Genomic DNA, 25,644 nt, shown 5'->3' with positions numbered 1-25,644 from the left:
GAGAGGAAGAGAGGAAGTAGAAGTGGGGGGGGTGAGGAAGGGGAAGGGAGGAGAGGGGAGGGAATGAGAGAGGAAAGGGGAGGGGAGGAGAGAGGAGAGTGGAGAGGACAGGAGAAGAGAGGTGAGGACACAGGAGGGGTACAGAGGGAAGAGAAGGGGAAAAGAGGAGATAAGGGGAGAGGAGAGGGGTGGGGAAGGGAGAAGAGGAAAGGCAAAAGAGAAGGGACAGCAACACATGACTGTATCCAGTTCCTCTCGCTGTGTACAGGGCCCTGTTGGGCTGACTGGTAAAACTTGAATGAGGTCTGGCAATGAGGTGGCAGTAACACATTGATATTAAATTCCTGGATCTAATGGCTGTGCCGTAACTAAGTAGGAGAATGTCTGCTTACAGGAAACACACACATAGCACTTATAAGTAAGGACCTTCAGGTCCTGACTTCTCCACAAGTGACAAAGGACTCCACAAACAGGGTTCAAAACGTTTTCATCGGCTGCCACCAAAAGTTCCGACTTCATTTATCTCATTGAAAGCAAAGGCCATACAGTCAACTCAAGCAGCCAAACCTGTTCACCCTGACTGTCAGGGACAGAGTGCCAGGCATGGGCTGGGCACACACCTCTGTGTCCAGAGGTTCAGACCCAAGGCTTAGCTGGGCAGGGCCAGACCAAGGCCACAGTCAAAGCTTAAGAGAGGAATTTCAGCATTAAACACTCAGGAAGCCTATGGCCTCTGGGGCCCAGAGGAGAAGCAGGCTGGTTCTTCCCACAGTGCACTGTGGCCAAGACCTTCCCTCAGGCCCAGAGGCTCAGAAAAGGTGAAGGTTTCGAGGAGACAGAAAACAGGAAGCAGAACCTTTGCCCACTGGCGTGGCCACATTGGGTTGACAATAATAAGTACATATTTGTTGGTTTAAGTCTCCACACCTCATTGTCTTTGGACCCCTCTGCCATGTCCCTAGTGTTACTGTTCAGACAAGAGCAGGCAGGGATCAAATATGGCGGACACCAAGGGTGAGTGAAGTAGGAGACCTCCTCCCCATCCAGCCAAGCTGCTGGTCCACGTTTTGCAAAGTTCAACAGGCTTGATTTTTCTCTGGGATAGTTTTACAAAAGTCAGGAAAAGAAAAAGAGCCCAGGCTAGGGGTATAGCTCATGATCACAGCACCCAGAGGGCTAGGACAGAAAGATCAAGAGTTCAAGGCCAGCCTGGGCTACATAGTGAGCCTCTGCCTCAAACAAACCAACAAGGATGGAAAAAGAACTAAATGCCGGTCGATGTGTGTCTTCCCTGTGTGTCTGAGAGCTGTTGCCCACAGGCCTGGGCAACTTCAGCTTCGCCCTTCCCATGAGTCCACTGTCTCCCAGTGCTTGTCAAGGGCTCAGCCTCAGAGGATGCCCGATGGGTGCTGAGTTTCTCTATGGGTTTATGTGCCTTTTGTTGGGCGGGGGAAGGAGGTTTCACAGCTTCCATTCATTCGTTCCTGTTTTGTATTCAGACTGAGACCATACCAGCCTCTGCCCCTGTATGCAGCCTATGCTGGCTCCTGCCTCAGCCTGTCTAGTGCTGTGATCCCAGGAATGGACAGATCATTCCCACCATCTTGTTTGCCTGATGGTTTTGTTCTACTCTGTTCTTCCCCTTCTCGTTTTGTTCCACTTTTGAGACAGGGTCTTACTAGATAACCCAAGCTGACCTGGAACTCACAATCCTCCTGCCTCAGCTCGGGAGTCCCGGAACATAGGTGTGAGCCACCACTCCCTGCCCATGTGTTCCCGTGTGGGTGTATGCTCAGAGCCTTTGTCTGCATGCCTGGAAGGCAAAGAGAGGCCTGTCACCATACTTCATCCTTCCTTCCTTCCTCAGCCTGCACAGGCCTCTCCAAGGCATTTCATCCTTTAGTACGTGACATCGGAAGAACTGACAAGCTCTTGGTTCCTAGGATGAGAAGCCAGGTGCTAAAGGGACACAAAATAGAGGTTAAAATGGCGGCTGTTGGGGTTGGGGATTTAGCTCAGTGGTAGAGCGCTTGCCTAGCAAGTGCAAGGCTCTGGGTTCGGTCCTCAGCTCCGAAAAAAAAAAAAAAAGAAAGAAAAAGAAAAAAACAAAATGGTGGCTGTTGCTAGGCATAGAGATGGGGTCAGCAGCCGGCCCTCGGGCACTGTCCTTTGTACTGAAGGAGCATCCTTAGTTACCGCTGGGTGGATCCCTGTCAGAGAGGGTGGAGGTTAGATGAAGGGGTTAACAGGAATTCGCCCCCTACAAATGTTCACCAAATCCTAGGCAGTTGCGTGTCTGGGTCCCCATAGGGCAGGCTAGACCAAGATAAAGCATGAAAAACTAAGGAGTCAGACAAGGCTGTGCCCAGGCTGAGCTCTGGAAGTCCAACGCCAGTGAGAGGCTCTTCAGGCTGAACCAGACCAGGGATGGAACAACAGCTGATGGGGGCTTGTAAGGCCTTTTCACAGACGTTCTGTCTAAGAGGTATGCACATCCCAGAGCCCCTGTCATTCTAACCTGAGCACACACCGATAGGGCACTCAGAGATCCAGGAACTGGCAATGGGTATCACGATAAAAGGGCAGCTTGTGTTTGTTCCTGCCTGGGTACAGCATCTGACCCCACAGTGACCTCCCTCCTCCCCAACCTGGGCTGACTCATGCCTCCAGAATGGGAACCTGAGTGTTCTGGCTACCCAGACACAAGTGACTCACATCTCATCCAGGGGATGCTGTAGAAAGGGCTTGTGGCAGCTGTCAGCTCTCAAAACAGACTTGCTTATCACTTCCTGTGCACCGACGCATGGCCATGAGTATAGCGACCCTGGGGAGGTAAAAGCATCTTCCCTTACGAAGGAGGAAATGAGAACCAAGGAGGGAGCCCACCCAGCTCTCCTGAAGGAGCCAGGTCTGGCTGCTCTTAGAGGGGATTCTGACATCAGTCATCATGATAAGATCCTTACAGCCCCAGCTCAGCCACTGGGTGGGGCTAGCATGGTCCAGAGTCAGTCTGCACAGGCTGCACACGGAAGGAGCTACGCAGGGAGGTGTCCTCACTCTCCTGGGCCCCGGCCCTGCTGGAGTGGGTGGGTGGGTGGATGAGGTGCAGGGACAACTTAGCCTCTTTCTCATTCCTGTGGTTTCAAGTGGCCACTGAGTCAGACTTTAAGTGACTGGGGACTCATAGTGTCCTGGGTCAATCTGGCATTTCTTTAAAAGCTTACAAATATCTGTGTGCTTACCATTTCGGCTGCCATGCCTCAGAACCACAGGGCACACACTGCTTTCCCCAGCACACCTCCCAGAGTTCACAGGGCAACAAGGGCCTTCTTAGGGGCTTGTCTCCATCATGAGCGTGTGAGAACACAAGTGTGCTCATCTGTCTAACTTGGGCAAACAGCCAGGCCCTCATGGGTATATGGACCCCGTACAAGCCCTAGCTATCCTCAGTTCTCAGGCACCTATGTGTCTCCAAGTTGCTGTCAGACACGGAACCTACAGTGCACGGCAGCAGAACATGCACACGCACAAGTGTGCACACACCCAGTGCAGGCAAGTGCATACCCAAGTGTTCACACAATAGTACATACTCCAAGACGAACCTGAGAGACCCTTCAGGAACCTGGGGTGAGACTACCAACAGGAAGGGGCTGCCGCTGGCCAGAAGCTACAATCCCCAGCCTCACCTCTAGGAGTCACTGTCAAGTTCTCTGCCCCAAACCTGGGCTCTGAGACAGGAAGGATGAAGAAGGCCTGAGGACCAAACTCCCCCCTCAGCCCTACTGCCTACCAGGTGGGCAGCAGGTGGCACCACTAGGCTGCTGATTAGGACCCAGCTGTCCTAGAGGTGGCAGGAGAGGGACATGCTGGTGGCAGGATTCATGTAGGATACGGGATGATCTCCTACCCAGGCAGACAGCTTGAACTCGGGGAGACTGAGCCCCAGGAGGAGGTGAGCGAACACTGGAGGTGGTGGGAAAGAGAAGGTGGGCGAGGAGATGGGGAACATGAAGCAGGAGAGGAATGGGCTGAGAGGAATGAGGAAGAGAAGAGGGACCCCGGACAGGGACAGAGCAGAGCAGGAAGACACTGGGAGAGGACAGCATGGCTGCCACATAGATACCTAATGGCTATCACATAGACATCTATCACCAGACATAGCTCCCTTATCCTGCCAGCCGAGCCCTGGGCCAGGACAGACAGACAGAGCTTGGGCTATGCCCCTTTTCTTTCTTCAGAGCAGCAATCCAAAGATACCTGTATTGGAGGGCCCTGCAGACAAGCAGAGTTCACCACATCACATGAAGTGCAGGGAGCAGGGAGCAGGGAGCCTGCTAGAGCCAGACTCCAGAAGCAGGGACCCTAGTGCATGGACAGGGTATGGCAGTGTGCCTTTCCCTCCCTCCCTCCCTCCCCATCCTCCTCCCCTTCTCCTTCTCTTTCTTCCCCTCTCTCTCTCCCCCTCCCCCTCCTGGGGCTGGCTCTCTCCGCTGACCTCTGCTGGCTAGAACTTTCTGGCCCAGAGGCTGTCGCTACCTCAGCACTTTGGCACAGGCTGGCTAGTAGCCTAATACTGCTTCCAGCAAGTCCTGGGTGGTAGGCAAATGTGTACCAGAGCTCAGGCCGAGGTGGCTGAGCAGTGCTGGAGGGTGAGTGCTTCCCACAGCACAAGCCCCGCTCAGACGTCTCCTCCAAGCGTACAGACAGTAAGGACCCGCGGACAGGGCCAGAAGTTTTTGTTGCCTAGACCCCTCCTGTCCTCTGTGCCTGGTACCAAAGCTGAACAAAGTGGAAGCTGCTGGGCCTACTCTGAGGTGCAGGTGAGGGCTGTCATTTAGGTCTAACCAGTGATCATCGATACCATCTATCCTTGTCCTTTCTGCCCTGGGGCCCTGGGAGGGTCTGAGAGACCTCTTGGCACCGAGAAGAGAGACCTCTGGGACAAGCTGTTTGTCATGGCTTCATCCCCAGAATCCCCTGTCCCTCCAGCACACAAGCACTCCCAGAGGTCAGGGGAGGTGGCACTGTGAGGAGGATCAGCCTTTGAGGCCTATAAAGGAGTTGCTGAGAGAGCCACGGTGCCCATGTGGCCCTCAGTTCTCCCCCAGTATCAGAGCCCTTATACCAAAGCCTCCACCCCATGCAAGTCGGTGACCGGCCTCACAGTCCCGCTTCACTCCCCTCCCGTGCCTCCCATCAATCCTCCTTGGCAAAACCAGAAGGCGAGCCTCCCATAGCACTCTAGCCCATATCTGCCCTGCTCAAAGACCCCTTCCATGGCTGCTCACTTCTCCCAGACAGGAGGCACCCTCCTCTGCCTGCCTCTACTCCTTTGTGACTTTATCTGCAGATGGCAAGAGGCCCTGCCTGCTCCCAAATGACAGGACTGTTCTCAGGTCTCTGATTGTGCTGGTGTACAACCACACCCCGCCATTGTGAGTGGGTCAGGCGCGTACCTCAGAGCGTGCAGCACCCTGGAAGCCCTTCCTGGAGCAGACTGCCCCTGAATATTTATCTGAATTTCTCCTACTTTGCAACTCCCCCTACTGTGAGGACTCGGGGTATCTCAGCCAAATTATTATCTTTAGCGCCTCACACGCCACTCAACACCTCAGAGGTGTTGATGGATGTCACCGATGATTATTAAACACCAGTAATTTCATCATGTTGTATTTCTGGCTGTGCTTGCCCAGAGGGCAGCTGGGGTAGGCAGCTGGAAGCCACTACCCAACCCTCCACTGAAGGCTCCTTCTCTCTGACACTAGACAGGCCTTTGCCATGGGGTTCACAGGCCTCAGCAGAACCATCACAGACTTGGGGCCTGAGGACTGCACCAGGGACTGCTGGCTAGATAGTTCCTAAGAAGGATAGTTACACTCCGGATCCACACCAGGCTCTGAGCTCAGGAGTCGCCTGGATAGTACAAGGCCTCTGGGCACACCAGAGGGCCTATGACTCCCCCACATCCTGCCAGAATCCTTGGGGCTTTCCGCAGAGCAGCCCAGAGGCTCCAAGGAATGACATCATCTCTTCTCAACAGTAGCTAGACCAACAAGGTAATACTATCAGCCCTGCCCTTGGGAAGCTTCCAAGTTAGGAAATGAGAAGCAACACCCAGGACCAGGAAGACCCAGGTACTAAGGCCAGCCCACCTCTCAGACAGACACACACGCGGTAGAGATGACAGACAGAGTGGTGAGAAGGCTGGTCCCCGTTCACCCTCCGAGCTGAGCCGTTTAACCCCTGAGGCCTCGGAGTAGGCAGGGTGCTAGCTTCAGAGACCGAGCTCCACTCATCCCCAGTGGTGGGGCGAGGATCCAAACGGAGATCCTCCAGTGCTCGCACTCGCTCTTTCTTCTCACTCCTTGGCCACCCTAAGCTCCAAGTAGGGGCTCGCCGCTACCAACGACATAGCCCTTCCCAGTGAGGCTCCCCTTAAACCACAGCCGAAGCAGCCACCTCTGTCTTCCACCCACACCCACCACGTCCTAGGCTTCACCCTGGAGTTTCCCAAGTCTCCTCTGTGCTCCGAATGAACCGCATGCCCCGTTTTACAGATAAGAAGCCAGAGGGTTGAGAATGCTAAGTAACTAGCCCAAGGTCACGCATCCCAGGAAACAAATGAGCCCGGTTAGAAGTCGGGTCATTAGCGCACCCATTAGGGAAGGGGAATTAACATCCCGTGCTGCTAATGGTCCTGGGGAGAAAGGTTCCAGAGTTAACGAAGGCCGCTGGGCCTGGAGAAATGGACAGGTTTGCATGGTCAGAGCGGGAAGAGTGAGAAGACTATGGAGAAGGGCAGAAAGGGAGACGGCAAGGGGCCTTGTCCAAACTAGGGAGACATGGGGACACAGCAGGAGAAGCCGTGGAATGGGGGTCACTGCGTGTGTCCCCCTAACTTGGTGTGCGACGTTGAGTGAGCCCCTCCGCACCATCTTAAGGAACGTGTGTGAGCTCACTAAGGAGTCCCAGCCTGTAGCTGCTGGAACATGAAGGTGAGAGGTCCAAACAAGGACGTAGGCTCACGAGGATGAAATGGAACATGCCCACCACTACCTAACGTCTGTGATACCTGGTCGCCCTCGGGTAAAGGAGAGGGTCCTTGGACAAGGGTCAGAGAAAAACCCCTAGAAGGATGGAGACTTCAGAACGGAGGCAAGGGGTCTTGCAAACTGGAGGGCATTTGAAGATCGAGTTAGTCCCCAATCGAAACTGCGTGGCACCTAAATTTAAATAAATTCCAAACCATCAGCAAAGGGCCGACCGTCCCGAGGGCCTGCAGTTCGACAGCCCAGAGGCTGTGAGCTCAGAGCCATCGGGGCAGGAATATCTCTTACTACAGACGGTGGACATGTATGTGTGTGCGGACACACAGAGGCTGCTACTCGGAGCTCCATCAAAGCCCTTTTTGGGTCACTCATCTCTTCTCAGCACAGCCTTTCAAACAGCCCCACCTGACACTTCCTTCCACCTGGGAAGTCAGTCTTGCTGTCTTGCCTTGCCCCATCTTGCTGCTTTTCCTTTCAGACTCAAGAGGTACCTGACAGAAACAGTCCACTCACTCCACGTGGCTACTTCCCTCTTGGAAGGTGAATGTAGCCCTTCTCTCTCCAGCCTCTTTGGCCTCTTGCTTTCCTGTCTCCTTCACCACAGAAGGCGAACTGAAGGAGGGAGTGGATGTGCAAGAGCCCTGTGGTCTGTTCCCGATGTTAACCCCCCCACCCATCCCATCTGTCCAGCAGGAAATCCTTTCTGTAGTTTAATCTTAGGGCCTCACACCACTGATCTGGACTCTGAGGTGGCAGAGGCTTAGCTAGCTGGTTGGAAGAGTTGCCTCCTTACAGGCGGGAAGGCCAGAAGAGAGATTACTAAGGCGCCGGGCCCAGGGCTGTGACATGCACCTGCCACAGCTCCAGGGAGATCGGGGACCTGCCAACTTACCCCGCCCCATGAGCTCATGGTTACATTTGCCAGGCGCTGGCCCAGGGCAGCAGGTGCTGACAACAGAACCTAGGCACAGGGCTGAGGACGGGAAGGCGGGAAAGCTACTGAGTGAGGGCCAGCAGCAAAGCCACCCTACAAGACTCAGATGCAGCGGCTCTCTGGACTCTGTGTGTGACCTCTGACCTCCAAGTGTGACCTCTGACCTCCACATGTTACCTCTGACCTCCACATGTTACCTCTGACCACCTGTGACCCACCATCTCTGTTCCTCCTCAGGTCCCTGACTCTGGGCACGGCCTCTGTCTCATAGTCTTCTCTCTCTGGAGATCACGGATGGAGGAGGGCAGGTCACTCTACTTACCCAGTGACTATCACCCTACTGTGTCTCCCCCGGGACTCTGGACAGTCGCCCTGTGTTGAGTTTGCTGGGCAAGCGATGATCACCAAATGCTGTCATTTCTGAGGTTGTTGTAGGCACACACCTAAACGCCAGTTATAAAGTGGCTATAAATCCCCAAATAAATGCTTCGGTCCCGGTACCAGCACACCCCTAGAGGTAGGGCGAAATGGAAGTAAAGCCCAGGTACAACTGAGCCACTGGGGTCAAGGACCTTCTCCACCAATCCTTGGTAAGACAGGCTGCAGCTTTCAGATCGCAGGACAGGTGGCCTACCCAGAAATGCCAGGATCTGGACTACCAGGGACAACCACCACATCCTGGTTTGCATGCCAGGTCCAGAGAGCTACCATACACCAATGCTTCTCAGAGCCTTTTCCAATGGAGAGCCCCAGCCAAGCCTGCAACCTTTCAGCTACCCAACCTAGCCTCATCCTGCTACCCAAGAGGCTCCCTCTTCCCCATCCTTGTCTCCTACTTGAAGTCCCACTTCAGATGTGCAAATGCCCAGGCTGCAGCCCAGAAGCAGTGAAGCCTGGAGGAAGGTCGCTGGGGATAAGAGAGACTCTGACTCTGAAGAGACAGGTAGCTGGCTCTAGAAGTGTCTCTGAGCTCCTCTCAGACTCTCCCTTGGTTTGACCACAGGAAGCTCCTGTCCCTCCTTTCTCCCATGGAGAAGACACTTAGGTGATCCATTTCCCCAAACTTTCCAGAGAGGAGGATCTGGCTTAAGGCCATACCACATTTCCATGTCACCTAGAGGGCTGGGCAGGCATGTTACTGGACAGTCCCCACCCAGGAGGCAGGGTGAATTCCCAAAGTAGCCAGTCACTGAGTCGGGTCGAGGGTGTGGGGTCCCTCAGGACTGGAGGGTTCCACAATGATGCTTTTGAGAAGCCGGCTGCCTGCTGCCTCCCACCACCGCAGAGAGAGCCTGGTCTTTCCCAGCTTATCCCCACACTGCCCTTTCGGGAAGCTTTCCTCGGCAGACCCCACCCTGCTCTAACCATGGCTTACTCCGCGTCCCCTCAGCAGCTTAGATGCAAAATTTACTGCGTGCTCAACTACCTTGCTTATGCTACTTTGCAAATGTTCTCATAGGTCTCAGCTCTCGAGCATTAATTAAGTCCATTTTGCTAGAGGATTAGTCCCTGCCCTTAAGGAGTGCCAAGGAACACTCTGGAATCGAAGCCACATCTCTCTTGCTGCAATTTTTTCCCCTCTTGATAATCAAGCAATCTCCCTGATGAAACTCCCCTCGGTAAGCAGCTTCTCCCCACTTCTCCCTTGGACTCTCGGGGAGGCCCCAGATAAGGTCATATGGGGGCAGAAGTCTCTGGAGAGCCTGGAAGAGGTCGGTCTCTCTTCAAAGGAAAGCAGCGTCCTTCGGTGTACTGCAAACCCTTCCGAGACCAGGTCCACTCCTCTCAGCCCCAGAAACCAAGCTGTTTGTAGGTGCTGCATCTTCACCAGAACCCAGTGGGCTCCCCACATGGCCACAGGAAGCTATGGGGAGAGACTGACCTGGGAAGGAACCTTGGTCCTAGTACCTCCTGTTTGTGTGAACTTGACTCCTTTGCACCTTTATTTCACCATCCGTGCGGTGAGCACAGAAATCAGAGGCCTGAGAGGAAGTGGGTACCAAGCATGGAGCTGAGAAAGAGGGTAGGAGAGGGTGGTACAGGCTGGGCGGAGAACAAAGGTAGGCGCTCCCTGCACCTGGGCCAGGGACCCCGCTTCTCCTCCTTCAACCCCAAGCCCTTAGCCAACATGGCTTACAAGGGAGCAGGGAATCAGGAAGGTTTTTTAATAAAAGCAATGGGCCCGGGGAGTTAGTGCCTTGGATAAGAGTGCTTGCTGTCTAAGCATGAAGACTTGAGTTCAACCCCCCAGCACCCATGCAAAACCCTGGGTGTGGCTACACGCTCCTGTAACCCAGCACTGTCGAAGTGGACAGGAGGGTCCCTGAGGCTTGCTGGCTTCCAGCCTCGCTCTAGGTTCAGTGAGATACCCTCCCTCAAGGGGGTGAGCCTCAGAGGAGTACAGTAGAAAAGGACAGAGCAGGATACTCAAGTCTCTCTCGCCTCCGTGAGCGTGAACATAAGTATGTATACCCGTGCATACACCACACAACGTTCACACCCCACCAATCAGACCAGTGTGGGAGGTATTTATGGGAAGACACGGAATCCCTGAAACCAAGTCCTTTCCCCAACTCCCCAGCTCACCCAGGCTGGAGGTGAGGGCTGCTGGAACCTCCTGAGTGCTGGCACTCCTACCATTGAGCCCATTATCTGCTTTTATGAAAAGCATTTTCTGATGCCCTTGCCCCAGCCATGAGCTAGGTTGGCTAAGGGCTCAGGATTGCAGGAGACAGAGCAATGGCTCATGGGACAGGTGTGCCTGGAAGGCCTTCCTTTATTCTCTGCCTGCCTAGCAACCACATTCTAGTTACTACTGGATGCCAAACCAGACCTTCTCTGGGGAAATGTGGAGAGAAGGGGTTCTGAGAATTGGGGTAAGAAGGGGTGAGCCTCTGCTGGAGGTGCCACACCAGGACAGACTATAGAGTTCTGGCTTCCCAGAGACTCTGGAGGGAAGTCCCCACTGTCCCTAGTCCTTCCCTCAAATGGCAGATTATCTGTCACGGGTTATTTCTTGTCAGCCCACAGTACAGAATATACTTTACGTAGAGGCCGGCACATACGTATTGTCATGAAACTGTGCTTTGTGATACATGAGCTCTCCATCCTCATGACCCTCCAGTGAGTCACCAACAAACATTTGAGGAATCCTGTTGCAGGTAATGGGAGCAAGGTTCAGCTCAAGAGAGTTAAGTGTTCCCACCAGCTTAAAGGAGTAAGTGTTCCCATCAGCTCAAGGGAGTAAGTGCTCCCACCAGCTCAAGGGAGTAAGTGCTTCCACCAGGACAGGGACACCAACTCAACAGGTGAGAGAGCCTGCACGTCACATCAGCTCCTTCCTCCCTTCCTTACTTATAAGGTCTCATAAGCTGAGGGTGCAGAGAGAAAGTCACCCTGACTGTCCCTCTGTGACAGCCTCTCAGCACACGGTCTCCCTCCTCCCAGTCACTAGAGCACCAGAAGCCCTTTACGCTGGGTCAAGACCTAGGGAGACTGTGAAGATGTAAGATGAGTTTGGCACTCAGTTCAGGACCCACATCTACAGCCGGGTGTGCATCTCCCAGACTGGGGAAACGTTTAGCGAATCTCTATGAGCGAGGCATGGTCCTGGGCTCCCCTGCCATCTGAGCAAACTCCAAGTCGGGGAAGCAAACCTGTAAGAAGGGTAATGAAGATAAAACCACTTCCAAGCCATGAGAATACAAACAAGAGGCTATACGTTCACTGAAGGGGCAGCAAGCAAGAACAAGAAACCTTCTGCTTCCTCCTTCAGGATCCAGAGGCCACTTTAACATCATTTCAGTTATAACTGAGATACAAGGAGAAGGGCTGGCCGCCTTCTTACAAGGGAACTTGCCCAGGGTCTCAAGAACTCCCAGGCAGTTCCACACCCCCCTTGCTCCTCAGAGGTTGTCCCAGACCAGAGCATCTGGGCTCAGAGAAGCCTTCTCAGAAAGGACATCTCTGCTTGTGTTGGCAGGCACTGTCTGGTGACGGAAGGAGATCAGGTTGCCTGCTGAGGTCCAGGGCACCTTGTCGGGAGGGGCAGCGGAGAAAGAATTATCATCAGCTCAGCAGCAGACACCCAGCCCTGCCCAGAAAGAAGGCAGAGCCCACACCTGGGGCTTTCTGCCTAGGAATGCTACCTGCCAGCTGAAATCCTGGCCCACGCGAGCACCCTGAGGGCTGTGGGAGGGGGTGGAATCGGTGCTGCCCCCACCCCCACAGACACCCAGCAGGAAATGTATGGAGCTAGTCAACATCTCTCTAGCCACCAGGCCAGTGGCCCTATGGCTGACAAATAATGGGGCAGGAGCCAAGTCATTAGGCAGGGAGACTGTCATTAGAGCAGGTGATGCCACCATGCACAGACAATAGCAAATAGTCATTAGCGGCTGTGTCACGGGGTGAGGCAATGCCGCCTTGTGGGGGAGGGGACGGCCCTGGGTCCACACAAATGCACACATGCACACAAAGAGAAACGTACACTCACCCAGATACTCGCTCACGAGCAGAGGCGTGAGTGGAGGCACCCCCACCCTCACCTCCACTTAGGGGTGTAAAGGCACACTTGTATCTCCTCCACACATTCAAACACATGTTCTACACCCACGTGCACAATGGTGGCACACATTCCCATAGGGGGGGGGGGGGATATCAGCGGACACTCGCCCGTTCACACCCAGAGGTGGGCTGTAGCAGATGCTGAGACGTGTCTACTCATGAGGGAATGTGAACAGACACACACCCGGAGGACAAGCTAGGTACCCACACTCGTGTTCACACAGGGGAGCAAACACACACACTCACACACACACACACAAACATTCACACATTCACACACACATACACACACATGCATTCACACACACATTCATGTTCACACACATACATTCACACATTCACACACACATTCACGTTCACACACACATACATTCACACCCACATACACACACATACATTCACACACACACATTCACATTCACACACACACATACATTCACACACACACACTCACACATTCACACATTCACACACACATACATTCACACACACATTCACACATTCACACACACACACACACACACACACATCCAACAGGAGGTTCCCACATGCCCCCACCCCCACTACCTCTACTACAAATAGCTTACAAACTAGAAATAGAATCCAAGCAACCCCCTGAAGGCCAGCTCCTACCCTTCCCCACTAAAACTCTTGCAAAATCAAAATGGGTCACCGTGGCCAGGTTTTCAGGCCTCCTGACCTCCATGGCAGGAGACTGGCAAGGAGATGGGGCTCAGAGGAGTTGGCACTCTCCCCCAGTGTGTGGTCCACTCCCTGTCCCTTTCTCTCACAGCACTTCTCCATCCCCTGTGGACTGCAGAGAGGACAGACAGACAACTAGGCAGAGCTTATCTAACCAAATCCAGGGTCAGTCTCTTGCTGTGCCGCTTACGGGGTCTTGGACACTCGTTTCCTGATGCCGCTATAAAAATCGCCACGAGGTCCATGGCTTCCCACGTGTTTTACTTACTATCTTGCACAAATTTTATTCATTTCTGCAGTCCTGAAAGTCAGAAGTTTGACATGAATCTCGGTGGGCTAAAGTCAGGATGTCCGCTAGCCAGGCTGTTTCGTGACCTTGTAAGGTAACTGCCAGCCACAATCCTTAGGTTCCTCCAGCTTCGAGAGGGAGGTCTTCACCACATCTGCAATCTAAAGGGCTCAGGAAATGACCCTGGGCCCACCCAGATAAGCCAGGTTTGCCTCCCCAACTCAAATCCTTCCCTTACATCGACCAAGTCCCCTTTGCTCTGACTAGGACACAGACATCACTGGGTGGGGTGAGGAGTGGGGTTACTATTACTCTGTCAACCAAGTTGGCTAACCTTGGGTAAGTGGTTTGAGGTGCAGCACCATGACATCTCCAGTAGCTAAAGGAAAACAGTATCCACCCTGTGGATGGTCACAGGGATGTGGAAAACCTGTGAGGCTTGCACGCAGGCCACCTTCAGTTCCCTAAGCCTGGAAGGGGCTGTCTACAGGCAGTGGAGGTAAGGTCCCTCAAGGACTTGAAAGGCACATGCAGGCCTGGGCCTTGAGGACTGTGAGGGAGTGTGGGTGTCTCTAGGGCTGTCCCCTGTGAGATTGTGCACACCGCAGAGATCTGAGACAGACAGGGTGAGGCGTGTTGCTCCCGTGTTCCTGTGTGTCACTGCCTTCCTCTCCTCATCTGCTACCATCAGTTTGCAGGGCCCTGGGGCCAATAGGTGGGTAGGAAGCCCAGCCTGGGCTCCTATTACATGAGGATACACAGACTGCAGAGAGATAGCCCAACCACACAGACCCCATGTGGAGGAATAGTTCACTGCAAACAGTCATTAGATTCCAGCCGTACCGGGTGCTGTTTGTCCTCTCTCAACACAGCCGAAGGCACCTCAGAGAAGAACTGAGGTCATCAGATTCCTGCTGCCCAGTCTTGCAGGACATATCTGAAACCCAGCTGCACCCGTCGGTCACGCCCTCTTGCCTGCATCATCCCAGGACCCTTCAGCACCTCTCCTCGGTCTATGCCAAGCTCATATTTTATCCCTGCCTCCCAACTCCCTCCAGAAACTCAGAAGTGAACAGAGGAATTGAGCCCCTAAACATGATGGGGGCTGGAGTAGGGGCAGAAGCTGGGTGCTACAAAATGGGGTGCAGTAGCACTGGGCCTGTCTGGACATGGTAGCATGCTTGAACACTGACCTAAGAATTGTGAGACACAAGAAAGGACTCCTACTTTCTTCCTGGGACACAGTGAAGAGGCCATGAGCAGGCTGGCATTTACATACCAGCTACTGTGGAAATTCCCACATTTCTCTGCATCCCCAACAGATGTCAATGGGGAGACACTAGGGGATGAAGAGGAGGCCATCCAGATGCCTAGCAGCAGCAGGACACTAGTGGCAAAGCAGGTGTCATAAACACTCGAGGGCGGACCATGAAGATGCTGGGACCATGTCAATGCTAGGAACACAGAGACCCAAGAACTGGAGTTGAGGCTTCAGGTTCCAGACCTCTGCACATCTCCTACATGGGCACTGAGGACTACTGTCCTCCGTGTGAGCTACCTAGAGCCTGGTGGCTCCCCGCCTAGCTGCTCTTTACCAGATCTGTCCAGCTTGTCAGTTGGAGCAGAGCCTAGTGTCACCGTAGGCTGCTGCCACCTGGCATGGTTTCGGTCTATTATCAGGCCAGATAAAGGGCAGACTCCAGAGCTTGGGGGAGAGATTTGGGCTTACAAATAAGCATCTCCAACATGCCCACCACTCCCCCAGTCTCCTTTGTCAGCTGTCCACCTCCCAATGACTCTTTGTTGCACTCTAAAAGCAGCCCGGGGGAGAGGGACAACTCCTAAACAACTCTCCTGTGCTGTGGAGGGGGTGGGGAAGGTGAGAAGGCTGGAACCAGCCAGACAGGGGTGGCTGGAAGCTGAGGCTAGATAGAAAGCGATCCTGGAACTCAGAAAGTCTTGGTCTTGGGGACCATGCAGTATGCTCACTCCTGGGGTTAGAGGGTGCATCTCCAGCCACAAACTCTGCCTGGTCTTGTCCTACTGCTTGGCCCAGGGCTTGCACCGAGGACAGAATCACGAAACCATTTCCTGACCAAAGAGCAGGGGAGAGCAGGATTGGTGCTTTCTCTGATGGTCCAGATTCCAGAAGCGCTTGGAGAAGGGAAGTGGGGTCCTCAGAGAGGGAAGAAAGAGACCATTGCCCGAAGGAGTCATAGAAACCAATACCAACCCACAACTGCTCACTCACTGTACCCAAAGCTACAGAACCATGGACGGAAGAAATACCCCTGCTGTAGCGAAGGCTGCATCGGGAGCGGAGTCTCAGAGAAGACTTCCTGCAGGAAGGAACAGATGGAACCAGCACTAAGGTGCAAGTTCTGAGTGTGTGTGTGTGTGTGTGTGTGTGTGTGTGTGTGTGTGTGTGTGTGTGTCCTGCAGGAGTCATCCTCGGGGCTGGACGTGCGCTGGACATAGTGGGTGGCACGCAAAGTGGGCACAGGGATGGACACCGGAGACACTGTTTCTCAGACTGTCATTTCCTCCTGACTGGGCAAGCAGATGGAAGGATGCTATTGGGGAATGCTATGCTGCCCTGCAGCCCCTCATCCCTCCCCTGAAGGCATCAGCAGCCAGCGGAAGCAGGGGCCCTCTGCCAGTTTCCCCTTGTGCAATCCTTCTTCCTGCTCCTCTCCACCCAGAGGCAAGCCTGACAATTATGCCAAGAGGCCTCTGGCATGAACCCAGCACCTGAAGAACTGGCCAAGGGCTGGTTTTCCCAAGGGAGGACTGGACAGTTGAAGCTTGGACCAGGGAAAGCTAAATATTCCATGCTGGGTCCTGTATGCACAAAGGATGAGCCTAGCACGTCTGAGCTATCCCTGCTCGGTCCCAAGTACATGCTTCTCTGCATTCTAGACCCACCCAGACTTCTAGTCATCGGAGGAAGCTTGCAGAGACACCCTCCCCTTCTCCACCACAAAGCTTTTTGTTTCTTTTAATTTGCCTCTATTTATTGAGACAGGGTGCTACTATGTTACCTTAGTTGGTCTGTAACTTGCTACATAGCTCTGGCTGGCCTCAGACTCACAGAGTTCCTCCCCGGTGCTGGGATTAAAGGCGTGAGCTGCCATATTCAGCCAACCACCAAGATTTCAGCTATGACAAGGAGATAACAGGGTTCCCCAGATACCAGATGGGAAACACAAGGGATAGGATATTTAGGACTCAGTATAATACGGGCCTCTGAGAGTTGGTTGTTTGTGACCTTCATGAGACTCCAGGACAAGGACCCTATGTCTACATGGGATTTATCCAAATCAGCCCAGGCAAGCAAACAACCAGATACTGCAAAGCAGGGTTCACAGGCTACCCTCTCACTATGTCCACACACAGACTCCTGCACAGACCACTCAGGGTCTGGGACTCCGAGATATCCCACAGCTCTTGGTGATTAGGTCTCTGTTCCAGAAAGCAGAACGAATGCTCTGTGTACAAGACGACCTTTTGCTTAGAAGTGACTAGTGCCAAGACCTACTGTGTGCCAGATTCTATATGAAGAAGTGTGGCATCAAAGGAATTGAGCCCTCACCCACCCCTGTGTTTGCAGATCTTGGCTCAGCCGAAAGGCAGACACAAACACGTCAACAGCCAACAATAAATAACTACAAATTGGGCTAAGTGGGTTGAGGACAGGGAAAGCGCAATTAGCCTTGCGGCCTCCCCAGCCCTTAAGGTCTGCCCTCATTACACAGGCGGGCATGCCGGCCCTTCCCAGGGTTCCCTGGCTATGGGCCCTGGTTCACACTGCAGCCTGTGAGCCTGGCAGAGCAGGGGGCAGTGACAACTGGCTAAGGAGCCCTTATTGAACCAAACTATTAAATTTTTCAAAAAAAAAAAAGGGTTCAGCATAGCCTAATGTTATGAATCTAGAGAGACCAGGCGTTTGACCAAATCACACAGCTGCTAAGCAGCAGAGAACCAGACAAGAAGTCAGATGTCCCAACTCTGGGCCAATGGTACCCGTAGCACCCACCCATCCTCCAGTCTCGAGATCCTCACAGCCTGCCCTGTATGAGGATGTAGCTAGCCTCCAGCGATCCACACCATCCTGACTCATCTCAGAGGCTCTGAACACTGTCTAGTCAAGCTGCGTGATGTCAATGTTTCACGTCTGAGATGTCCCATGTCGAACGTGGCGTGGCCGCTCGCCACTATCCAGGTGTGGCTACAGGGGGTAGAATGTCAGGGGAAAGAAACTGAAGAGCTGGGAAGTGGAGGGGCACACACGGAGCCACCAAAGGACTTTAGCCCAGTGGTGAAATGCTTGGTTTGCAGCCTCTGGGCTCCTGGGGAGTCAGGATTCCTTTGAGCTCCACAGCACCTGTCGACACTCCAGTGATGCCAGCTCCTGTCACCTCAGTCACCATCCCACACGGATCTGCACCGCCCAGCTGGTACTTGGAGCACCCTTCCTCTACCCCACCCCCACAGCTCTTCCTCTTCCTCCAGTCCTCAGGCCCCTCCCGGAAGGCTCCTCACCCTGACTGGCGCCTCTGCCAAGGGTGTATGAAGCTTGCCTGTCACACAGAAGGGACCTCATCTCTCTACCCTTTCTACGCCCTGCACCCTTCCCAAAGCCACGCTCTGCTCCCCATACCCGCTCTGGAATCCTCAGATTCTACAGACGAAGATGCTCAAGAGGCTAGAGAGCCACACTCCCCTGTCCCTGCCTCCACTGCGGCCTCAGCTCAACCCTACTCCCAGGGAAGACCCCGAGAAAGGGATTAGGCACAGAGCAGGCAGCATCCTCCTCTGTCATGACATCATGGAACTGACATCATTTGAAATGACATCATTTGAAAAGAACCAAGACGAAGACAGAACCTGAGCGGTTCTATGGAGGCCTTCCCATCTTGCCCTGAAGCAGCTCCCAGACACTCTTTCTCCCCATATTCCCCTGACTCGCTGATGCTGACTTGAAGGCTGGCCAGTACTCCTACCAAAGTTCACACAGCAAGCACTCGCCACTCTCATGCAGGGAGAGGCTGCCAGTGCACGGGACTGTCTCAGGCCGTCCCAAAGAGAGCAAAACAGAGAAGAGACACTGAAACTATGACATAGACATGAATATCATTCCTATAAGATCAGCCAGCCAGATGTCCCTCCTCCCTAAGCATGAGGGAAGACCAGAGAGAACAACAGGAAATCGTGGAAGAGAGGCAGGAGTAAGGGAGACAGGTCAGAGGTCACTGGGGATGATAAAGGACATCTCTAGGCCACAAAGATCCTTGCCAGCTGGCATTGTCCAGACCCATGCGTGCCTGGAGCATATCCAGGAAGGGCCTGGGCAGTCTCCAACGAAATTCAATATTCCCCATCTCCTGCCCTTACTACAGCAGACTTAGATTTGATAGGCACTCAGTCCCTGGGGCCCTGGCTCCTAACAAGGCCTGGAGAGGGTCCTGTGTGAGCTCAGCAAAGGTAGATGCCCTCCCTGACTGTGAGGGAAAGCCTACGGTGAGAGGCAACCTGTTCAAATGTGTCTCAGGGGTGCCGAGGAGAAGGAAGTACAGCCGGGGGAGGACAGGGGTCATGGGAGGACTTACTCAGGGGAGGACCATGGAGTAGGTGGGGCAGAGTTGAAGAGTTTGTTTATTTGGGGCTTTTTTTTTATGACTGCTCTTCCTGTTTGACAATCACAGCTGTAGCAGTCAAAGGCACCTCTACAGATAGTGTCCAAAGAGAGTGCAAAGCTGAGAGGAGGCACCAGATAGCTCCCATGTCCCACCCCATAGCCACCATGTCTGCCATTCATCTAGGGAGTCCAGAGCACCCCCAAGGAAAGCTCTCAGAGACAAACACCTCAATGCCAGCTGGAAGGGGCAGCTGACTGTGACTTACCAAGAACCTGTCAAATTCAGGAGGACGTGACAGGCTGAACTGAGCGTTAAGAGGAACTGACCTGACCGAAGCCAACAAGAAGGAGACAAAAACAGCTTCCTTCTCTGTCCCCTGCCCTTCCCGTGGCATCCAAAGTCACCATGGACAGTCAATGCCCTGAAACCAGGCACATCACGCCACCATCTGTACTGAGGATGGTGAACTCAGCATGGACCTTAAAGGGAGGCTATAGCGAGGAGTGAGAGATCATTCAGGCCATTCTGAGTGCAGACGCCACCGGCTGCCCCTCAGAGCACTCCGGGCTGACCAGGGAGGGTATGCCACTAGATCTGACCACATGCCATTCAGATACCAGGCCAGCAGGAGATGGTGGGAGGCTGGGGCAGCCATACCAGACACACCGGGCTGCTGAGTGGGGTACATAGCATGCCGCAGAAGTAGGGCATACATTGTCCTGGAGACCCAGTCACCCACAGCAGATCCTGGAATCCAGGATCAGGATGGACTCCTGACGCAGAGTTCTGTGTCCAAGGGAACCAGAAGTGCCCATGAGTGGAAACCAAGCCTGGACCCCAGGCAGACATAGGTCATGTGGCTCAGTCAGCCTGCCTGGTTCAGATTTGTAACTCCCTCAGTCTCCTCAGGGGCTGAGTCCCCTTGGGTTTTACAGACACATTTTTCTCTGTGCTCCTCCTGGAGGTTGTGCTGGACCTAGCAGAGTGGGTAAGAGGAGGTCATCCCTGGACAGGGAAAAGCAGGCCCTGGCTGAGCCCTGGGATGAGAGTTTCTGGGAGTTCCTTGGGCACTTTGCTTCTGCACCAGACTTTCCATGAAGAAGATAGGTGTACGGGTAGCCATCGAGGAGGAATGGGACGAAGGGTGAAGGAGAAGGCAGGGCAAGGAGGTTGGCACCTGGAGGCAGAGCTGCAGCCAATCAGAGACCACCTTGGCCCCTCAGGGGACTCTGAACCCAGACTAGCTATTTGGAGTGGGTCCTCTATCTGCTTGTGACTGAAACCTTCAGCCCATTTTTCGGATGAGAGAAAAAATCTAGCCACATAGCTGAGGTTCCACCAGTGGGAACAACCAAGCTGACTCCTCACATGACCCAGTGTCATGTTTCCAAAAGCCAAGAGCTCTTGGCCTTGGTCATGTGTTTCCTGCATCCTCCAGCCAGTGGGGTGCACTCAGTTGGTCCTCAGTAAGGGAAATAAGGCAAGGAAAAGGGGGAATCAGCAAGGGACACTGACAGATGGAAGATATATAATAAAGGAGCTGTTTTCCAACGCCAGCCCTGGCATGGCGCCCAGGGCAGTCATCTTACCCTTGGAGCTCAGGGCTACACTTGCCTCATCTTTTCCAGAAGAATGCGAGCCCAGCTACGTCAGCCTTCCGGTATGCAGCGATCTGTGGCTGGCCGCCTGCCTCTCTCCCTGCTTCTTCCTTTGGATCTCTGCCCTCTTGGCACTGACCACCCTGCCCCACCCAGCCAGCCCAGCCTCAGGCCCCCTCCTCAGTCAGGCCCCTATTGTAGGGGACTGTGACAAGCCCCTTCAACAAGGCAGAGCCCCTGTAGGGCAAGCAGAAAGCCGTGGTACCGGGAGAGGGGCGGGATCCACATCATCTAACTAACAGGTTGGTCTGGCTTGGAAGAGCCCCGCCCTCCTGTAGCTAATGAACACTATGCAACAGGTGTTTTTCACCTCAGTCCCCAGCCGGCCCTGGATGTGACAGGAGGCAGCTGCCAGCCACCAACTCCAAAGCTTCCTAGCTCGCTGGTGAGCCCTCCGGCTCCCAGGCCCAGGGGGGCCACCATGGCCTACCGCTCCTGCGTCGTTGGCTTCAGTAGCCACAGTGGCTGTGAGGTGACCCCTGCGGGTAGTTCCCAGCCTGGGACCTCAGGATGGGGCAGCTGTGGGCTCCCTGGGCCTGGCTTCAGCTCTCGAAGCCTCACAAGCTGTAGGCCAGCTGGTGTCATCCCCAAGGTGACTGTGAACCCCAGCCTGCTGGTGCCTCTGGACCTCAAGGTGGATCCAGCTGTTCAGCAGCAGAAGAACCAAGAGAAGGAGGAGATGAAGGTTCTCAATGATAAATTTGCCTCCCTCATTGGCAAGGTGAGCTGAGCGGGAGAGGGCACCAAAACAGAGGGCCCCAGGCTTCCCAGGTGACCTAGCCGGTGGTTCCCTGAACATCGGTTATTATGCCCCGCCCCTGATCCCAGCCAATGGGGATGCAGCATTGTTAAATCTGCAGAGATGGGCTAGGAAGTCCTGATACATCCTGGTGTCTGGGGTGGAAGGAACCTCAGGATGACTCTAAGGGATATTGAATAAGGGCGCGCCACGTAGCTCGGGCTGGGAGGGGTCAGTGCACCCCTGTAGCAGTCAAGGGGTGCTTCTCAGGAAGGTCTATGGAGTGTGACCTACTGACCTCTGCCCAGGTGTGGATGGGAGATGTCCTCCTGACCCCAAGCCTCTGGTCCAGAAGCATCTCCCTCCCACCTTGCTGGCTTTCTCCCGTTCATGCATAGAATCACTTTTGCCGGCAGGTCCAAAGGGGGTGTGGGGAGGCAGGAGGAGGCTGCCACGGAGTTTGTATGAGTAAAGACGCAACTTTGGCTCGTCAGGAGAAAGGAATGTAGAGGACCATGTCAGCATCCAGCCAGCAGCCAACAGTTGGCCTGTTTTACACTCACCTAGGTGGAAGGAACAGGCCCCTAACAACAGAGCCCCCACACTTCCTAGATTCGCTGCCTGCAACTAGCCTAGGGCTTCAGGAAGTCCTGTCTACCTCCCAAGCCTGTGCCCACTCAACCACTCCAAGAAGCCTCTGTGAGCCATCCTGGCTCTGTTTCCTCCTGTGTCAGAGTCCTACTGACTGAACTGCATGCTGGCATGCTAGGAGCCACAGGGCACCTCACAGGTTCGCCTCGAACCCCTTAACCATAAAGAATGACACTGCACAGAACAGGGAACCATGGCCAGTCCTTATCTGCCTCTCGGTTTCTGAATCTGCAAAGCCTGGCACATCTCTGGGGTCCTGAGCTGTGGGAATGTATAGACAGGCAGAGAGAAGTGTGTGTCACGTGTGACCTGGGTGCCTGAACCCCATGGGAGCTTAGCAATGGGGTGGTGGACCAGTGCTAACATCGCTACAGCCATTGTTTTCCCAGCTGTACGGATGAGGCAATGGGACCAGAGAGGCTCATTGCGCTGCCCACGGTCACAGAGCTAACAACTGGTACAGTTTATATTTGAACTCAGGTGTGTGTGTGTGTGTGTGTGTGTGTGTGTGTGTGTGTGTGTGTGTCTAGCTCAGTCTCCTCATTTACACCCGAGGTACCCAGGTCGGGGAAGGAACAAGCAGCCCTTCCCACAGATGCACAGTTGGAACCCACGACCCGACCCGGGAGGGAGGCCCTGCAGAGGTGCCTCCTTGACATGCCTGGCTAATCCCTTAAAAGGAGTGCTTCGCTGAACTATGTAATTTGGCTCCCATGGGTGGCTTTTCTCCTTCGAACGATTGCCAATGCTGATGTCACTCTGTGCCACTGCCGTGGGCATGGGGTGGGAACCGTGGGTGTGGGCCCAGGGAAAGAGCCCTCACTGTTGGGGTCCTGGACTCAGACTCTTGAAGGTCCTTCTCAGAGCTCTAGCCTCCCAGCTCTCAAATTTGGCCTTGGGGCAGGGTGCCCTTCACTGTAGGGTACAGGAAACTATGGGTTTCAGCCCTGTTTATTGGAGCCCTGTGCTAAACAGAGGCTGTGAGAGCTCTGGAGAGACTAGAAAAGCATTAGAGCCCTATTTCTGAGTTAAATCCTGGACCCGCCACCAGCCCGCTGTGAAACCTCAGGTGAACTGCTGAACCTCTCTGGGCCTCGGTGCACATCAGTGTAATGGGCTTGTCAATCAAAAGGGACGATTTTTGAAAATGAGTTAGAACACATCTAGTAGATGGTGCCAGCTTTCTGATCAGAAAGTGAATAAGCCTTGTTTAGGGGCTCCCAGAGCTAGCTACCCTCTTCTAACCACACACACCCCAGGCCTGGAGAGTAAGGAAGGGTGGGGAGGGGCCTGCAGGGTAGGGCACAGCCCAGACTTCAGAGAGAGGTACAGGCAGGGAAAGCACAAGAGATGGATTTCAGGCCCAGAGCAAGGCTGGGGCGCTGAGCAGAGAAGAGGAAGGAGGACTCCACTCATCTCCCCCTTCAGGGCCCTCTGCTGCCCTAAGAATGCGCGCGCATTCATGCATGCCTGTCTGTCTGTCTGTCTGTGTGTAAGGGAAGGGAGTAGTTCCTCTGGAGCCCAGCAGAGAGGCCTCCCGCTGTGGTGTTTGCTTCCCTTAGAGTCTGTGTTTCCTTAAGTGGCTTACCCTCGCTGTGCCTCAGATTGTGTCCTGCCAGTGGGGGACTAACAAGGCCATGGTCACAGGGAAAGATGAGGGAGGCCTCCGATCTGAGTAGAGTCCTCTCTATCAGGGCTACTGCAGCGAACGCAGACAGCCTAGGCGCTGGGGCGCTGGGGCTCTGGGGCTGGGGAAGGACTAGAGCAGAAGTGAACAGTTGGAGACAAGGGTAGCCATGCCAGTTCTAAAGGTCTTGGATGTCCCTGTTCTCAGCACTGCTGGCATCAGACACTGGTCAGCTTTCCGGCAGGGCTCTGTGCGCCTCGGCTAAAGCTGGGATCTGACGTCTTCCCAGCACATCCATTGGGGATCCCTGTCAATGTCTCCCTGCATTCTCAGTGGCTGGACCCTCCCCTAGGTCCATACCAGATTCAGTAAAGAGCTCAAAAGGTGACTTGGAGTCCCCTGTAAAACATGGGGGAAAAAAATCTCACACCATACGTTCGGTCCAGCCTGACCTGGCTCCCTGCAGCTCCCAGCCTCAGTTTCCCCACCTGCAGAGTGAGGAGGAAAACAAACCAAGAATTTGCTCTGGAAGCCACCCCCAAAGTTGACACTGTGCCCCATTAGGGCAGGGGGACCGGCTAGAGGGGAATGCAGGAGCTCCTCTGGGGACCAGGGATTGCTGGTCCTCCCTAGGTCTTTGTTCCCACAGGGAGAAACCTTCCCACCTTTAGCAGGCCGTGGTTAGAGATGACTTTTCCTCTCCACCCAATGGGGAGACAATAGACTCCCCAAGGTTAGTAGAAGTCAGATGGTATACCCTTGGTCCCCCAAGAACACATGCTCTCTACCCATACTGGCTGGCCCAATTCACAGCATCTTCCCACAGAGGTTAGACTAAGGGAAGAACTTCCTGGTATAAAGGTTTTTCTGTTGCTCATGGGTGGAGGTAAGAGCCTCATGTCTCTCCTCTCACCGCACCCTCAGTGTAAACATGGACTCCTGCTTGTCAAAACGGAGGGAAGGTGGGGTGAACTGATACTCCCCACGCATGCTCTCTCTCTCTCTCTCTCTCTCTCTCTCTCTCTCTCTCTCTCTCTCTCTCTGTCTGTCTCTCTCTGTCTCTCTCTCACACACACAGAGAGAGAGAGAGAGAGAGAGAGAGAGAGAGAGAGAGAGAGAGAGAGAGGCAGAACCTTCTTGACCTCCAGCCTGACTGAACCAGTTTGCTTGTGGCACAGGTTCAAGGCAAGTGTCGTGCAGAAACTCCCCAGGGAGATGGGTGTGAGGCAGGGGGATGACTGCTCACCAGAGTCACAGTCCATGCCTCTATCCAATGCTTCTGATCCCTTCCATTACAGAAACAAAAGTGCCAAAGCTCTCTCTTGCTGTGGTCCTGAAAGAAGGCCAGCACCCTCAGTATATCACCATCCGGTTAGCACCGGATCCTCACGGCCAGAACAGCCACTGCCATCCAGGAATGGTCCAGCCAGCTCTCACCTCTGTGGCCACCCAGGGCTCCCAGGCTGAAAGAGAAGCTGGGGCAGGAGTGAGGGCTTCCAGGCTGAGTCTGGCTGATCCTTCATGGGGGAAAAGAGAGAATGCATGCAGCGGAGGAAGGCAGAGGACCCACGAAAGGACAGGCAGGATGAGGACAAAGCCAGGAAGTCTCCATCATGTTGGGGTACGATCGCGTGGGAGCTGAGGCTAGAACAGAAGTAGGCAGCCTTCTGGGGGCCTAGCTGTGATCCAGAGGTTGTCAGTGCCTCTGTAGAAATAACAGGGAGGAGCTTTTCTGCCTTTAGCAGGCCATGGTTAACTCCACCCGCTGAAACAAGAGACTCTCCGAGGCT

The 25,644-nt window shown here is 54.2% G+C and overlaps 1 protein-coding gene and 1 long non-coding RNA gene across 4 annotated transcripts in view; one reads left to right on the top strand and one right to left on the bottom strand.

The window, feature by feature from the left end:
• Nucleotides 1-336: 336 nt before the first annotated feature.
• LOC120093741 (uncharacterized) overlaps nucleotides 337-25,644 on the bottom strand; it is a 26,177-nt gene continuing 869 nt past the window's right edge. Inside the window, exons 1-3 of one of the 3 annotated variants that reach the window (XR_015626057.1) lie at nucleotides 20,794-21,066; nucleotides 2,716-2,824; nucleotides 337-2,210 (exon numbers count right to left, since the gene is read on the bottom strand). This is a non-coding gene — a long non-coding RNA (uncharacterized LOC120093741). Of the gene's footprint in view, nucleotides 2,211-2,715; nucleotides 2,825-10,569; nucleotides 10,710-20,793; nucleotides 21,067-25,644 lie in introns of those variants that run through there. The other 2 variants (XR_015626055.1, XR_015626056.1) reach the window with 2 other exon arrangements.
• The window catches only part of Krt80 (keratin 80), a 21,930-nt gene continuing 17,436 nt past the window's right edge, over nucleotides 21,151-25,644 (top strand). Inside the window, 1 exon segment of the mRNA NM_001008815.2 lies at nucleotides 21,151-21,558. Coding sequence (NP_001008815.1) covers nucleotides 21,259-21,558 — 300 coding nt within the window. The 5' untranslated portion in view covers nucleotides 21,151-21,258.

Source organism: Rattus norvegicus, chromosome 7 (genome assembly GCF_021556685.1).
Source record: "Rattus norvegicus strain SHRSP/BbbUtx chromosome 7, alternate assembly SHRSP_T2T, whole genome shotgun sequence".
Classification (NCBI taxonomy): Eukaryota; Metazoa; Chordata; class Mammalia; order Rodentia; family Muridae; genus Rattus; species Rattus norvegicus.
This window is presented reverse-complemented; position numbering and strand designations above follow the sequence as displayed.